Here is an 18,502-nt window from a genome sequence, read left to right on the forward strand (position 1 = left end):
TCATATTTAAAAATTTTCAAAGAGTATCTGTGATATATCTCAGTAGCTTATGATAATATTTTCCGTAGTTAATATGGATTTTTTTCCTACTCAATATTATTATTATTTTTTTTTTTTCAAAAATGGAAAATGTCTGATTTTAGACTTTTTGTCTTTATTATTCACAAATACAGAAAAGGAATTAAATTGAATTGGGTACTTTATTATGTAAAATATAGTGATGGGACGATTAATCGGCATCCGAATCTGAAATCGGAGAATCAGTTATTTTGCAATTTGCAATTCTGATTTATTATTATTTACTACTGGTATTTAACTATTTATTACTTTTTTAAGTTATGCAAAAAAATATATAAATATATATATGTATATTTAATATATATTTGTCGAGATATAAAAAACGACCATGTGAATTTGTAACTTGAGTTCTATAAATTTATAAATATTGGGATAGAATATTTTAAAATAAAAAATGTTCGAAAACTGAGAAGAAACAAAATTTAAACTAAACTCGAACAAAAAGGTTTTAAACACATGCAGGTGCTGCAGATATTGTATTTTTAGGGGAATCTAGGAAGGCTCGCTTTTGCAAAATTTGCCTTTGGAAAGTTTACCGTAGGGTTACTCCTCCTGGGGAAATTTGCCTTGGAATGTAAATATTATTTGCATTAAATCAAGAAAGCCGATTTATTTTATCAATTGTAATTCCTATAAATTGATAGCCAAGGACGTCTGCAGGGGGTGTATGGGGCTATAGCACCTCTCCCCTCCGCAAATTAAGGAGTTTTTGCTTCATACAAGAAAAGCAAATGTTGGAAATATTTTTCAAAAAAGTTTAATATTTAAAATTATTTAAAAAAAAAAATTTCATATTAGAGTTTCCCTCTATCTAGCCCTTTTAACTACGTAATACAACATTTACAAAGACTATTTTGTGTTCAAATCATAAGTTTTGGCCTCTGTCAACGTTTCATACGTGAAAAAAAAGATTGAAAATAAATACAATGGGTAATTTGTGAGTAAATTATATTTTTAAATGACAAAAATTATTTACAAATAAAAGTAAATTTATACTATTTCTGTACTAAATAGAAATTATCCAATAATTATGGTATTCCGGACTAGTAAAAAACTGTTGAGTAGTGGCTAATTTTAACAACCGTTAAGTCCTTACCTATTTTGATCTTTTTAACGGATAATTTTTTGTAAGCAAAAATACTTAAAAATTGGGATATTTTTTTTTCTTTTTGACATTTATATAGGCTAAATTTAAAATTTTTCACTCAAAGACATTTTATAAATATTTGTTGGCGGTAATGGAATCAGACTCCATCCCAAATTTTAAGTTTTATTTTTTTATATAAGTTTTCAAAATAGCTTATAAAAAGTCTGAAAATAGGACAGATATATTTTTTAAAACATACAAATGATGCATGGAAAGGGCAGCTTGCTGATCATAAATTCATAATTTTTCACCGTCCTTCAATACAATAGCTATCTATCTGTGGTTCCTTTAGTGGCACATAGAGGCATAATTTGGGGATGGGGAGAGGGGATACAACTCCCTGGACAAACATTTTTGACGAAAAAATAAAAATGAATGTAGAAAACGATATAAATAAATAAAATAAATTTTGTCATATAAATTGTCTGACTTTTAAAAAAGTCAGCGAAAATATGTTTTTAAAAATAAAATGACAATTTTTAAATTTTAGAAGTAATAAATAATGGTGATGTATTTTGTCAGGCGGTACGTTATGTAAAAAGTACTTAAATTATGATGAATGTCGAGTGTTAAGAGGTGTTAAATTTATTCATTATATTTTTTGAAATATGAAAATAGCCCATGTTATATACAGGTAGTTAGTTACATAAATAATCAAAAATTTGTAGCCATTTATGAAACATGTAATAACATTTTAAGGCTTAATTTTTTGATATATTATGGAAAAAACGATATATTCTACATATGAAAATGAAACAATTAGAAAATTAATGCACTCCTTCCAAATTTTTAAGGAAGGTCTAGAACACACTGATGATGTAATAATCTTCCATTGGTGTTAATTGTTCATTAACACTTGCTTTTGATGATGGTGACTAGCAGCATCCACTTTCTTCTTGATTCACCACCACAACATGTAGTCTTGGAGATTCAGATCAGAAGATTGTGGGATCCTTACATTTTTTTCAAGGAAAAATATGTTGTCAGAATTTCAACTTTGCGTGATCTGCCAGTCCGAGTACTTTCCCAACTTTAAAAGCTTTTGTTTTATGTAGACAGTGATCTTTGGCAGTCCCATATCCTCAGTGATTTATTTTACAGATCCACCGGTGCAGATAAGTCTTGTAACCATTTCATAATAGCCATCCTCCTACATGATAAGTATGTCTTGATCGAGATGACAATAAAAATAAAGTCAAGTCTAATTTATCTTATCAACGGAGATAATGTGGAGAGTGAGGACCCAAAACTTGCAGTAGTATGACTACATTACGACAAATGTGATTTTTATGGAATTAAGAAAGAACAACTCAAAACCAATTTGTGATATGTTAAAATACACTATTTAGCTATATTTTTATACAAAATGTCCAATTACATATTGTAATAAAAGTATCAACATGCCAGGGAACTGCTTGGCAGCTCTTGATGATGAAGTCCGTATCTGTGACGATTCAAACTGTCATGATGGCAGCTCAGAGCGAATCCAAATTTGGATGAGAGGAGCAGCAGATATTCTTCTCCAAGACAAACCAAAGACCGACCTGTCCAGAAAGGTTAAGGTCAGGGTTGGAGAGGGGCACATGGAGGGAGGCAAGAAGTTATTTTTGGTCTTTTTTTGGCGGTAATGGGGTGTATATATCATTCCCATTCTTAATGGACTTCAGGCTGGATGTGTCAACCGTCTCTGTAGCCTTCTCGGCACTGACACCAGTGCAGAAAAGATTGCATACGCGTGGCCTTTTTTTGTCGTTGCAACGACATTTTTTACACTTAGAAACATGGGAGAAAGACAAAACTTGTTTATTTTCGTTTCAACTGTTTTGATTACGTAATTAAACATTGTAAATAACGCCCAAGGGATAAAACTCTAATTAAATTAAACTGTGTGTTATGGTTTTCAACTCTGTATGTGTTTATGTTCTTTTGTCGAAAGCCAAAAATAAGTAACTTCTTAATATCATAAAAAGTCTATGTAAGAAAATCTCCGATTACGTCAAAATCATCTCTGTTTCAAAAATTGTTGTATTATTTTTCTATAAGACATATTTTACTTCCTAATAAAATTGGATCAAAATACATATTTTTCTAGAAAATTGGTTTCTTGTTAAAATGTATATTTGAAACCCTGTGTATACATGAAGAAAAATTAATGAAGGTAATGCCATAAACTGAGGTGTAACATCTTTGTTTATTGATCAATACGATATTTCGATATTGTTTCAACATACATAGAAAGAAGCCAAGAAAGCAATTGTGAAAAAGTATGCACTAGTTTAATTCTAGTGTCAAATGAGTTTGATCGAATTCATATCCACAAATTGATATCTACCCAAGGGCAAATTCAAATTAAAACATTAACACTATCCTGCAAAATCCCCCATTTTTTGTAAAAAAACTGATCTAAGGTGAGTTGAACATTTTAATTACAAACAATAACATATTTTGTCTCTATAAACCTTATAAGCTTCAGAAAAAGGCCATGTTTTTTGTTATTTTTGCCATTTTGTAGGATTCATAACGTTTCTAAGGGCTTAGTACTTATGAAAAATATAAATTAAATAAACATATTTAAAAGCCTTTTGATAAAAGATTGTAAAACAACTTTAAAATAACTGTATCAAGTTTTGAACTCTAGTTATCTTTGTTGCAAGTTAAAAATGGATGATTTTTATTCAAAAGCTCATAGTGTCAAGGAAAATATATTCAAAAAGTTTTACAATATTTTATTTGATAGCTGACAGTTTTTGTTTTAACTTATCTCTTTAAAAATGCTATATATCTTTGTCAATAAGAGATAAGGCAACCACAATATTTCGAGGGTTTTTGAATTGAAATTCTGAGAAAAGTCTATATATTTCCGTACCATAGCAAGAAAAAAAAGAAGAGAATAAAAGTGGAGAAAAAAGAAAAGAGGATGCAGTCCTTGAGATTAAAATTCTGACTTTAGGATTTGTGTTCTTCACTGGAGATGTGTGGATATGTGAAAATGAATTTCTTGCAAAAAATTGCTACTGAGATACCCCAAAGCTAAAAATTCGCAAGAATATAATAGATCTTAAAACGTTGTTTAAAAATATATGTTAATTATGAACAGTCCCAGTAATATTATTATTCATTTCTTGGTTTCAAAGACATACATTGCACAAAAAAATATTTAGTATAGGAATTATTCAGGATCTGAGATAAAATAGTCCCAATACAACAAATACAATTAGATTTAAATATTATTAAGGCTTGTTATTTAAGGGGTGGGTGTAAATAGCTTTTGGCTTTCTTATAGTTCTTCAGTGTACAGGCAATAAATTTTTCCAAAAAATATACTCCCGATCATTATTAATGATTGTTCAATGATTCATAACCGAGAGAGTGGATTTAATTTTATGTATACGAATTTACTAAATATAATCAAATTACATTTTTCAGTATGAGCATTGTATAAAATTATCATAATGTAGTGTCCAGTATACTAAACTCCTTTTTCCAAAAGACAATAAATTAAAAATTACAAAAATTGTATTTCTGTTTCATAACTTTGGTAATACAACACCGGGTGATTTTTTAAATTTTTCTGTTCCTTTTAAATAAATTTTTAGTGAGAGGTATTAAAGATATATTTACTTTAAACAAAAAGATACAAAAAAAAAAAAGAAACAAAAAAAAACCAACCACATATCTATATATCATTCATAGTTGTAGATAATTAATTTATCAAAGAATAAATATTTGGCGACTCCACAAAACATTAAATATTTACGAAATTATTTCAACAAAAATAACTCCACGCTTAATAAATCGAGAGAACTAAAGATGATGCCATAAAATTTCATGTCATGTAATAATTTTAAATTGGTGCATTTTGTTCAAATCTGGTAATTAAAATGGGATTTATTACAGAAACCCCTATATTTTTAAGATCCTTGTGGAATCGCTACCAACTTGTTTTCTAAATCTACAAACCATCTTCAAATAAAAATAAGATATGTTGCAAACTAAACTTTACATTTTTTTTGTATAAATAAAATCCCTCTAGAACACTGTAATGAAAAGTTATTTAAAGAGAAACAAAAATATATTTAATACCGAAGTTCGGTTTATTCTGTATATGGACAAAAGGGGACGTCACTTACCAGTTATTATTTTTAAAACAGTGTAAACAAAATTTTAAATGTATACTATCATTATAAAACAAATCAAAACTTTTTTGATCTATAAAAAATTGTTTTTATCGCCTTTTGGAAAAAGGAAAATTTAAAGCCTCACCCTGTATTTGATACTAAGCCAAATAAATCGAAAGCCAGTGGCGTCTCTAGTCCTTTTTTTTAGGGAGTGGGGAGCTTGAGCTTCCTACATTTTTCGGAAGCTCTCCCAAAATTTTTATCATATCAAATATATGTTTAAGTCCACTTTTACTGTTACAACATATGGAATCCAAAATGTGTCGAACATATCCATCTGAAATTTGGCAAGTAGACGTATAAAATAAAAGAGTATGTTCCTATAATTTTTTTGGGCATACGAGGTTGTCATTAAGAGCCGTTTTTGACCGAAATAAATTCTTTGTTTATATTCCCTTCCATTCAGTCCTGCAACCTCCTGTAATTTATATATATAATCAACCTATTTTTATAAATAATTACATAACCGTGATGATAATTTTAAAGGGGTAGCTCCCCCAACCCCCAAAAATGGAAACTTTTAACACCCCTGGTGTCAGCAACTCATTTTCCTTTTCCATGTATTAGATGGAAATACTACTTCAATATATTTATATTTACTGTATTCTTACCGTAATGACCACAATTAACATGAGTGTAGTACAATTAGAGTCCCGTAACTTCTTTGATTCCTTGGATTCTCCCTTTGATGCTGCCTTTTGCTTGCAGTGAAGTAGCCTCTCTCGCTTCTTCTCAGCTTCCTTCATGGTGCGAAAAAGTAGAATGTTTAAAATGACGAGACTCACACAAGGGATGAGATGAACAAAAAGCACACGAAACCTAGAAATGTTATAATGATTATAAGGGATAAATTATAATAAATTCAAGAATATAGATATATGGAGATATTTATTTTTCTTTGAAGACTATATTAAATAATAAGGAAAAGTGTATACAAATTAACCATCTTCAGAAAAAGTCTGGGATAAATTATATATTATAGATCGAAAAGATAAATCCGGAATTTCCCTTGATGAAAGAACATATAAAATTGTTTGTTTTATAGCAAGAACATTACAAATTAATTGTTTGGGGGTTGAATTGATTCGATTTGAACAAATACGATAAATTAAAGATAAAAAAAAAGGTTTTTTCGGCTGTATATGGCCACCTTACATTTCATTTAATTTCCGTCCATACCAAGTTTAGTTGACACTTAAATGAACGAATGCAACTACAATGATTTACGTACTTCTTAAAATGAGTACGACACAAAGTTCACTTTCCTGATAACTAAATCAGGTTTAAATCACAAATACTGTTCATTTAGACCAAGTTTATTACCAAGGTCTCTCAATTTTTTCTTCCATAAGAATCACACTCTTTTTTTTTAAACGTGCATTGTGCTTTCAATAATGAACCGGTATTAGTTATTATCGTTTATTATTACTTTTTTCCCCTTTAAATAATTATTTAAATATTATGGATTATTGATAAATTTAAACAAGTCAAAACTCGATTACTATACAGTTTAGTTTTTTTGAGGTCAGCATTCAAAACAATAAATTAGGACATAGTATATAAGTTTTTTTTATTTAATTATTTTGTAACAAGCGGTAATCAAAACCTACAAAAGTCGACTTATATTTAATAATATAAAATTAGATATATAGATTTTTTTAAATAATGTAGGAGTGCAAAGAAAAAATAAACAAAAACAATACACCAAATTTCAATAATCTAAATAAAAATGTGTCTCAAAAAAAAAAAAATTAAAGATCCGTAAATTCAGATCGGGTGAACATAAAGGTAACAAAGTTCTACCATCAACGAAGGGTTGCGAGTTTTGAAACTTCTTTTAATAACTCCCTGGTTTCGATTGGCCTTCCTTTTAATGTAAGCTTAAATCTAAGATATCTAGAGATATAATTTCATAAGTCATCTATTACCTTAAAACTTCAGGGGATGAACTCTTTTTTGGAGAAAGGAAGAAGGAAAAATTTATTTTCATACTTATAGATATTTTCCAAGTATCACTCCAGTTAAGAAATTTGCTATAAATATCAACAATGGAGTTTAAATCAGAGCAGATGAGTTTGTATCATCTGCGATTAAAAATATATCTCCCGAAAAATCATCGACTAAATTGCTAATGTTAATGTCAAAAAGCGTGGTTTCAACTAAACTACCATGCAGAATAGATGAAGTAACGTCACAAGGCTTATAGACAGTGGAATTGATCAATTGTATCCTATTTGTTAGCCAAGAACTACGATACTGTAATAACTGACCCTATATACCGATGTTGGAAAATTTAAAGAAAAGTTCCCAGTGAGGGACTTTTTCGAAGGCCCTCATAAAATCAAAGTATATTACAACATATTCAAGATTATATTTACTAAGACTGAAGATAACATGCCAAAGTGAAATTAGATTCGAAACACACGACCTACTAGGACAAAATCCGTGTTGCCTGCTAGAAATACGTTTATTATTTTGAAAGAATGATTGTAGCTTCCGGTTAAAGATCTACTCCATTATTTTACCGACATGACTATTAAGGAATATAGTTCTGTAATCAAAAAGATCTCTCTTCTTAAAGATGAAAATTACATTGTCCATTTTCCAATCATTTGGCCCATAACCCCTTTGAAAAGAAAGATTAAAGAGCATAGATAAAGGAAACGCAACACTATTAGCAACTCTCTTAAAGAAGAAAGTGTAAATTATATCTGGCCAATGGGACAAAAAATATATACAATTACACTACAAACTTCTTGAGTAGAAAATACACATTTAGAGAGGAAGGGGCTATGAATCTTATCCATATGACCCTCATGCACTCGATTCAATTTGAGTTGATATACCAATGCAATATACGTGTTAAAGCAAGATCTAAGTCAACATCTTCAAAGATGAATAGACTTACATTATTTTGTAGTGGACTGATTCCATTGTTACCAGAGCCTACACTATTTTTCCTGATATTATAATATATAATACTATCATAGGGTTCACGACACATAAATTATTTGTTAAATAACATATTTTCATGGCTGAATATATATGTGTGGCGATAACATAAAAGAAGATTTGAATTTTTTAGATGAAACAGAGAAAAACGCAAAATAAGATTTTACTTCAATAAAAAAATGAAAACCCTAATACAATATTAAACAACTGAAAAACTGTTCAACATTTTATTAATATGATTGATATAATATAAAATTCAGTCAATTTAATTGTGTGGTATTTGAACTTTAAATCAAATTTTTATATCATTAGTATAATCAATTACAGTTGGTGAGGCATGTTCTAAACCAGCTGATCACTTTATTTTTTCATTATTCTCGCAACTCATTGACAATATAATATTTATACACTCATCTTTGAAAATAATTTTTGCGTCAGGACGTCTCCGTATTTTATATGGTCGGTGTTACCAAATAAACATTTTTATCAGGATCAATGAACAATAAAAACCGCGGCTCCTAAGGCATTTGTCAATTTTTGCATTAATATCAATTATAGTACTCATATCAACAGATACGTTTATCATACTGTCGTAATATTTAGAAAGAAACATCACAGCTTGCTGTATTGTAGCATATAGCTCTATAGCTAACGATATTTTGTTACTGAAAAGCTACTAATAAATGTTTATTTTTTCAAATATTTTATCCTTAGGGTATGAATCTTTTGGCAAAAGAAAATAATATTTTTCTGAGCAAGTTTAATAGGTTGATGTATATTAACAAAGTAAGTAGGACAGTATTTTTTTTGATTAACAGGTATACATATATGTATGAACAATGAGGTCAGTATAGACTTAATAAATAGGAGGGGGGATACTTTGAACTAATTTTCATTTTGTATTAGCTTTTTGAATGAAACGCTTTGTAACATTTCGATAAAAAATTAATGATGTGAATTAACAAAAGAACAATTATCAAGGAAAATAAAAATCCTGAAACCTTAGTGAACATCCTTTTTTGACGTAATTTATCAACTTGAGTGAAACGTTAACTCAAATATTAATCAAATTTTATTTGTTGATACACAGTCGACAGACATAGCCTCAAAATTAGACTAATTAATCATAACAAAATTTGATTTGGGTCTGAGCGTGGAGAAGAGGGGAACAGGAGATATGATACTACGGAATTAAGAACTATATTTAAATCAGCTGCCTGTACCTGTTAACACCACTACTACCTATTAAAGAATAAACAAAAATAAAAAAGAGCACACACAACAGCTGTTTTCCTTTTCTATTTTTAGTGGTAGGTTTCTCATTACAAACATTTCTACTCTATTCAAAAATGTGAATTTCGAGAAATCATAAATTGCAAATATCTTCAGTAACTTTCTAATTTTCCCCTTTTCAATGTAAATATAGTATTAAAAACAAATAACTGAATATTGCTGTTTCTACTAGCTAAATATTGATATTGTAGTTACAATTATGATTCTTCGTAGAAGTTCATAGGTGTATGTACTTATCTGTGTATACAAAAAGTTGTATTGAGGAATTAATGTACTTATAAATAACCTTTAACAGCTACACATGCTTTAATGTATAAAATAAATATTTATTTTACTCTTAGTCTGCTACTTAGTTATAAAATAAGTTTGTAATTTTCTGAAATAATATATAAGTGTATGTATTTTTTTCCCTCAATATAAATACATTTACTAAGTCTATAAAAACATCATGTCTGTTCACTTTGTGGGATACTGTAGCTCATCTATAAATTTAAATTCTCGAAGATATTGAGTGGCTACCCAAAATTTGCAGTAGAATTTAAATACGCTCCTATCCTCATTATTTTGAATTACATAGTCTCATTGTGCAACCAGACGAGAGTTAAAACAAAATGAACAAGTTTTGCTTTCATCCAATGCCTCTAAGTATAAAAATGTCGAAGCAACAAGACAAAAAACAAACGCACATGTGATCTCCATCTGGACTTTCTAGAATATCAAGAAGTCCATTAAACAGTCCAATACCCTCAAGAAGAACCAATACTTCTGGCATGTCTCTGTATAAGCCTCTCTTACCCTGACCTCAACACCCTGTACTTTGCAGTTTGGGGAGTCTTGGAAAAAAATCATAATTTGGATTCGCTCCAAGCACCCATTATGACATTGTGGTACATCATGTACAAGGTATTCAATGTCAAGCCCTGTCAATCTGTTCCCATTGTGTCGAGGCTGTATTAGCAGATAAAGGATGATTTATCAAAAATTAAAAAGTAGATAAATATCATTTTTAAACATACCACAAATTGGTTATGAGTTATCTTGTCTTGGTTCGATAAAAATGACGTTTTCGTAATTTAGTCATGCTATCGTAAATTTTGGTTCCCCGCTCTGTACAGAAATACGCGGTTTCTCAACAAATAAGTAATATAAAATGATTATTCGCAAAATTATGTGGGTGTACGTAAATATGAAGTGAATAAATAAATTGGGGCTTTCTCCTTGTCTGATTTTTGTTAAAGTTTGTTTTATAAGGACGCATAGCATATGTAGGTTTAAAATGGTATTTCTGCTGACAATTGTAAATGATTATTACAGAATTTTGTAACTGAGGATGACGAAATAGAGATATTTACAATTTGATGTTATAGAAAATAGTATAACTTTAATATGCAAAATACATGCTTATGGCATTTGGATCTTCGATGTACTCGTATGTTGAAAATAATAGGTGAAACAGCTGAAATTTTGCTAACATATTGTAAATCTTAGTACTGGAGAAGCAAATAATTTTAGTGCCTTAAAATTTAGAGATACCGTAGTATAATTTGTATGAGGATACCATCTGACATGATTTTGGAGTGATTGGTGCTCGCTGGAAATCACTTTTTTTCGACAAATCTACTAATTATTGCTATGACAGGTGTCTGGATTATTTTTTAAATCCCTTTCATGGAATATCTATGATAAATTTTTTGTGAAAGGCTGATTTATTTACTCTTGGCTCATGTTGTTGTTTTTAACATTGATTATCATCTCTACTCAAATTAAATCTTACTTATCAGTTAACCTATACTTAGGCTATTAAATTAGTAATAGTGTAACAGCTGAGAAAAATTACGTAATACGGTATTAACAAACAAAAAAATATATTATCCTCTAGGTAGTTTGACTGTCAATTGGTTCTTTAAAAAAATTTGCACATTCTGAAAATATTTTTTAGATCCCTTTATGAGAGTAAAATAAACCTACATTTCATATTAAATAATATTATCAATTCAGGGAGTTATATTATTTTACCCCAAAACAGTTCCACTCTTTGTTGCTTTGTTTACAAACTAACATTAGTAAACATTTATCATGCCCATTAACAAACTACCATTTAATTTCAATTGTTGTACCTCCCTCTTTTTGGACTAAATGTCGAGATCAAACAAGATTATAGTGATTTGAAGTTGGGGGTTTTGAGAGCTTATCTAAAATATCTTCATGTCATTAAGAATTGTTTTTTCGAAAAAAAGTCATCAAAAATGTCTTTATATTCGTATAATATCAGTAGCTTATATCCCCCCTACCAGCAAAGAAAATTCACTTAGGACCTTCACAGGGATAAAAAGTTTGAGAATCCCTGTTTGAAGGCTTTAATGTCATTTTAATATAATATAATATATAATTAATTAATAGAAATTGCTTTAATATAAAGAAATTTTGTTTATATTGCCCTAAATATATAGCTCTTACTCCTTTTAAAATAATTAATTATACCTACAAAACAAATCATTTCTTGTTTTATTTCATATTTTATGATCAAGGACATTATATGTATTTTATTTGGTGCAAGAGAGGTCCCAAAATCAGCATTTACAAAAAAAAATTATGAAGTGTATTGGAAAATTTGTAATACCATCCTAAATGGTAGGATGATCAAGCGTATTTTGAAAGTTTCTCATTTAGTTAAAACTTCATGGTCAGAAATTTTATTCCTTAAGAAATTTGTTTGGTATTGTTACCCAAAAAGTAACTATCGAATACGTCATTTTTTTTTCTTATTAACAAGAAACTTGTTTTCACGAACCACATTTTTCTAACATAACGATTTATTACATATTGATGATGATTAATAATGATTAAGTAGAGTACCTATGTATTAACGATAAAGTTAATAAAGGTGAATCATCTTCACAAAAAAAAATCAATTATTGGAAAAAATAGTAATTTTAACAGTGTATAATATGTGTAAGGAAACATCTGACGCCCTCATTCTCAAACTCATATTTACACAAATTTTGTATATATCAGGACACAACATTTCCAATACCCTGATTTCAAAATTCGAAAGTGTTGATCAATCCCTTTTAAAACTATTTATTTCTAATTTCAAGTGAGTAACCAAATTTAAAAATATAGTCAACATAAAACTAAAAACTTGAGATTGAAAAGTGTGCAAATATTAAAGTAACTTTCTGGGATCAAATAAAATAAATTTGAAAATATTAAGATACATATTTTATTGGATAATCATTTAAAGCAATGATCTTTTATTCAAAAATGCTTCATTTCATCGACATTATAAAAATACAAGATTATTATATTAAGCTTACAACATAAAACTTCATAGTGAAATGGCAAAATAAATTCTTTGTCTGAAGCTCCTGTTTTAGCTCCACATGAATTTACCCTACACACAAATGTTGTGTGAAACATTTAAATCCAAAAAGCTAAGTTTCCAAAACTTTTGGAGGATGATATCTCATTTTAACAGAATACTACTACCTTTCAACATGTTCACGTTGACGAATTCATCGTTAAAATAACCTGACGCCGTGATGAACGGATCAAATATTTCAAAGGTTGTATGATGTCCGATCATTTTTTAAATAAAGAATGTTGCAACTAAAGTAGGATCCAACCTTTTCCTTGAATTCACTTGAATCAACTTCACTATGTTTAAAAGTTCAAATAAGGGGGTTTCTCTCGGGATCCGGATAAATATTTCTTTTTTCAGAAAACAATGTTTTAATTCTATGATAAGACAAGTTTCCTTTCATCATATATAATCTACCAAAGACTAGATTGTACAGATAGACTATTAATTAATGTTAGTTTTCTCCTTAACATATGAAGGTTTTGTGATTATTTTTTGACATAATGGTTCAACCATCCTTCTGGCAAAAACAAACAATAACACAAATTTCGTTATCTGGTCTTCATGAGTGAGCAAAAAATGCCTAAAGGCAAAACGCATCTCAGATCTCCTAGATACTAAAGTTGAGGTTGCAAGGATTATAGATATTGAAAAGTTCTTCAGGATAAGACCTTTCCCGTACAGCTGGAAGTGGGTGTATAATTTAAGTAGGATCCAGAGTTCCTGTCCAGCTTGCATATAAAGATCAAGGAGGACCACACGAAATCAATTAATCGCCTATCCCAACGACATTTTAAATTTTAGGTAAGATTAAATAACAAACAAATACCTAAAAAAGCCTATTGCCCAATTTGGTCTAATATTCTGTACTTTTATTTACATTATTTTAAGTATTCATTTTCATTTTTTCCAATGTGTATTTAAAAAAAATAATAATACAGTACCACATATATATGTTATATAAAATAAGAAATTTAATATTTTTTTGACAATTTCATGCATTTTTTATGTGCATAGAATTCTTTCAAGAAGGATATACTTTAATTATTTTACTTAACATTCAATCGTACATTACCAGGAGAGAAATCCGGTCTAAAAATATATAGTTTTATTGTCTTCAAAAAGTTTGAAACTTTATCTTATTTGTATAATATTTATACTTTAAAAGTTTATTGTAATTATCTTTCTCTACAACTTATACTCGTTAGTCACTTTTTATTTTATCAAATATAGACTTAAAGCTAATTTTGAAGCTATGAACACATTTCAACAATAATTAAACCAAGAAAATTTGGATAATAGCAACCAACCCATATTTTTCTTATAAATAAATTTATAACTATTTGGTGGCAATTACACTATGTGACTGCAATTTAATAGCCAGTATATAATGGACGTTAATATAAATACACTTGTAAAAATAATGATTGCACAGCTTTTGTGATTTTTGTATTGGCGCTTTTTATAACCTATGCAGAGTGATTAAATATACATACACAAAATGTTAAAATGAGCTCACTCATCAACCACATCTTCAAATGTTGATATCATGGCAATACGGTATAGTTGAATAAAGGCTACATCAATAGGACTTGGAAGGATTTAAAAAAAAGATTAGAGGCCGTGGTGATGGGCAAGGGTGGTATATTGAATAAATTTATAATTTTTTATTTTCTATTCAAACAAAATAATATAAATTTTCTACAAGTTTTCCAGAGTTCGTTTTTGTTGACGTTTTTATCCAATCTCTAAGTAATTGAAGATGAAACGTATAAACATATTTAAAAAGTCGTCAAATCTAAGATGTTTGTAGTTTGTGAAAAATAATTGGTATGAAAAAATTTATCCAACAGGAAATAATCCTTTAGAAATTATGCGGTGGATAGAAACAATCGGTTTGCTCGTTTACAATGTATAATAGAAAATAGCAGGGATAGACAGCCTGTCTATGATATGAAATATAAAGCTCAATGTTGTGAAGGAGGCTACCAAGTTTGTTCTAAGAAAGGGAATGTTGGCCCAAATAAACAACTTCAATTTTTTCAAAATGACAATGATGAAATCCATAAAAACAGGTAGAAGGTCTAGCAGCAGGAAGTTTAGTAGTTATTCAAAAACAAAGCGTAGTTTTGGCGCATTAAAAAATTAAAAAATTTTGATTTGATATTTTTACAGATCGGATCTCAAACTTTTGGCCGAAAATTGAGAGGAAATCTTGCAGAAGTCGTCACCAAAACATTAATACCTTCAAAAACACATTCAATTAACAATAGGTCATGATGTTCAAGTGATATATAAAGGATGTCTGTAAGGACTGACAGAAGAGTTAAGTGGCTTGTAGATATGTCTTTGCAGCTAATAGACAATATATTGACTAAAAATGCTTATATTTGTCTTATATTTCAAATATATTTATATAAAAATCATCAATTTCAGTTTATTTGTATTTTGTTTTGCCTTGACTTTATTTTTTGTCTTTACACATTGTACTGGATTTTAAAACATCTGAAAACTTTGTTTTTGTAATATACAAATTGATTTTTGAGAATTTATGAATGAATGCGTAAAAAAAACATAACACACTTTTCAAGGAGAATAATTTTTTCTCAACAATTCACGTTGTAAACTTTTTAGATTGGAATTAAAGTTGTGTGTTGTTCGACATCAAAGACCACTCTTCATTAAAAACCAATGAAAACACACAAAAACATTATGGGATTGTGTTTTTCAAGGTAATTTTATTGTAAACTAATACCTACCTCATTAAACAAATGGAAATATTTATTTAATGTTCCAAACACACACTGTTTTATGTAGTTAAAAATTGAAATTTGTGGGTGAAGTTCTTAAATGAGAGTTCTTCCAACAAATAGATATAAAAAGTTGTCCTTCAAAGTTTTGAGAGGCACTTGACATCAATATATGTTTATAAAATAGTGGTAGCACCATTACAACCAAAAAAGAGTTGGATACTTTCTCCTTCTAACAATATATATTTTTTTGTGAAGCTACTGTTAATTTCTATTTTTACATGTTTGTTTTACTCTCATATATATATTTTTTTTGTTTATTTAAGTTAAGTGTCTGGCAATATATGGTAAGTGTAGAACCTTGATAGAAATCAAAATGCTAATTAAACTACTCAACAAATTTTTGCTCTTGAATTGATTTGTTGTGTTCTTGATTTATTTTAGCTCGAGAAACATAAAATAAATCTTTAGAGCACAAAATTTCTTTTTTTGTAGTCTACTCGGAGAAACATTGGATCAAACCGTTGCATTTTTCAAAAATCTTCAAATTGTTACTTAGGGCATATTTTTGGTTTATTTACTTGGAAAACTTGAATTGTATATATAAATATTAAAAAAGAGCTGATTTGATGTATTTGTCTCACACATTATGAATGGGCTGGATCTAGGATCCAAAGGAGGAGTAGGCGTTGATGAGGTAGTTTCTTGGCATGTCGGCCATTGTCTCCTTGATATGATGATATATTGGATTTGTTTTAGATTTAACATACCCCAATAAAAAAAAACCCTTCAAATTAAGAATTAGACTGCCGAGGATTTGTTTCATTTCCATTAAAGCCATAGCAGTGCTCCCTCAGAAACTTCAGCGACTTGTCTGAGACATGACACCTTATTTAGTCTTTTTGCCAGACCCAAGACCGATCCCAGAGATTTGCTGGATCCAAGGCAGCAATCTTCAGAGTTGTTGTGGACAAAAATCATTTTCACGGCACCATGTCTTTGTTCCTCTTTAAATACAATCTTCTGTATCACTGAGGCAGCTGTGGCTATTATTCCCAAAACTTAATTACAGTTTGTTGATTCAACAATGTTTATGCTTGCAAAAAAAGAGAAAGCTACGTAACAAAATTGCGAGCACACGCAAGCACTGATTTGATCTTAACAATATCTAGCTTAATAGATGAACAAAAATATTTTATCAATCAACAAATCTTGAAATTTTTTAAAATATCAGTTTTTACTTTGCGCTTTTTCTATAATAAAATTATATTCTTCTCTATAAAAAAACTATGATATTTCTATTGTGATCAAAAATGAGAAATTAATTAGATTTGGAATGAAAAGATGTATTTTTGTCATTTTTTGTACTTACTTCTTTGATTTTCTCCTTAAAAACAAAGAATACAGAAGTAGTGAAAATATTTTTTGAATCTGGAAACATACATACAAATTATATGTGTACTAACTAAAAGCGCAATGTCTTTCAATCTATTCCTCAAGGCAGTGTACTTAGACTTACACTTTTAGTCGTTTATATTTACTCGTATACGAGCCAATGATACAAAAATCATCTGCCAGACTTAAATTCTGTCGGTGCTGTTTATACTAAATTTCTAAACTGGAGTGCTACTTGGAGAATCCTTATAAATCCCATTTCATATGTCTTGCTTTCTTTCTATGAAAAAGAGTTGATAAACTTAAGTTTTATGTTGGTAGATGATTATTTAGATTTAGGAATTTCTACGTTATTTTATTAGTCAAATGTTTACAATGTTAATTTTTGTTTTGTTGATCTTTTGTATAATTTTGACCTTATTTTGTATTAGAAGTGCCTTTATTACAGAGTGAAGAGTCAAAACTTGAAGTATGACTTAATTACGAAATACGAATATTTAGCAATATATATATATTTCAAAATGTCTTCCTTCACAAGCAATAACAGACTCGAGACTACGATGATTTAGTTGACAACTTTTGACGATGAAGCGCGGATCCCTCGTGTCTTAATGGGTGCTTGGGAGGGGGGAGATCAAAATTTTAATGTGAGGTGCATCAAACATTCTTCTCTAAGACGTCCTAAACTGCAAAGTCCAACAGGGTTGAAGTCAGGGCTGGGGAGGGCCACACGGAGGCAGGCTAGAAGTCAGTCATACAGGTGTGCGCACGTCTAAAACTGAACACTCCTTTAAATTTTACGCCATGCACATATTTGTGATTTATTGAGTTGAAACCGGTTTATACTTCGAGGCAAGGGTCTTGACTAGTTATAAAAAAATCTCCAGCAAAATATAAATATCAACAGTGAAACAACAGCCGATAATATGGAGAGACGTCAAGTTGCAATTTTGGAACTTTCCGCCAGGGGAAACACTCCCACTGAAATTGCCAAAGTTCTGAACTGCAACCACACCACCGTTTACAGTGCGGGACTGTGAGGGAGATAAAGGGACTCCTGAGGTGAGCACAAGATCTAAGTCAAGGCCTCGAAGGACGGACGAAATGGTTGCTGCCGTGAAAAAGTATGCAAAGGACAAAAGAGTTAAGGTCACCGTCAGCAGCCTCTCCAGGGAGTTGAACGTCAGCAGAAGGACCATGGACAAATAATCTCCATATCCTTCTTCATACTGGCGGGGGCGTGGCAGAGATTGCACATGGAATGCATTTTTATTGTTTTTCAGACGTTTTTAACTTACATTTGTATGAAATAAACAAAACTTATTAATTTTTGTTTAGATGTCGTTTG

At 29.7% G+C, this 18,502-nt stretch overlaps 1 protein-coding gene across 6 annotated transcripts in view; it reads right to left on the bottom strand.

Moving 5' to 3' along the window:
• SPR (Sex peptide receptor) overlaps window positions 1-18,502 on the bottom strand; it is a 261,194-nt gene that overhangs the window by 37,483 nt on the left and 205,209 nt on the right. For all 6 annotated transcript variants that reach the window (XM_071889929.1, XM_071889931.1, XM_040717068.2 and 3 more), the window contains one exon: window positions 6,015-6,222. In XM_071889929.1, the coding sequence (XP_071746030.1) occupies window positions 6,015-6,222 (208 nt within the window). The remainder of the gene's footprint in view (window positions 1-6,014; window positions 6,223-18,502) is intronic.

Source organism: Lepeophtheirus salmonis, chromosome 7 (assembly GCF_016086655.4).
Source record: "Lepeophtheirus salmonis chromosome 7, UVic_Lsal_1.4, whole genome shotgun sequence".
NCBI lineage: Eukaryota > Metazoa > Arthropoda > Copepoda > Siphonostomatoida > Caligidae > Lepeophtheirus > Lepeophtheirus salmonis.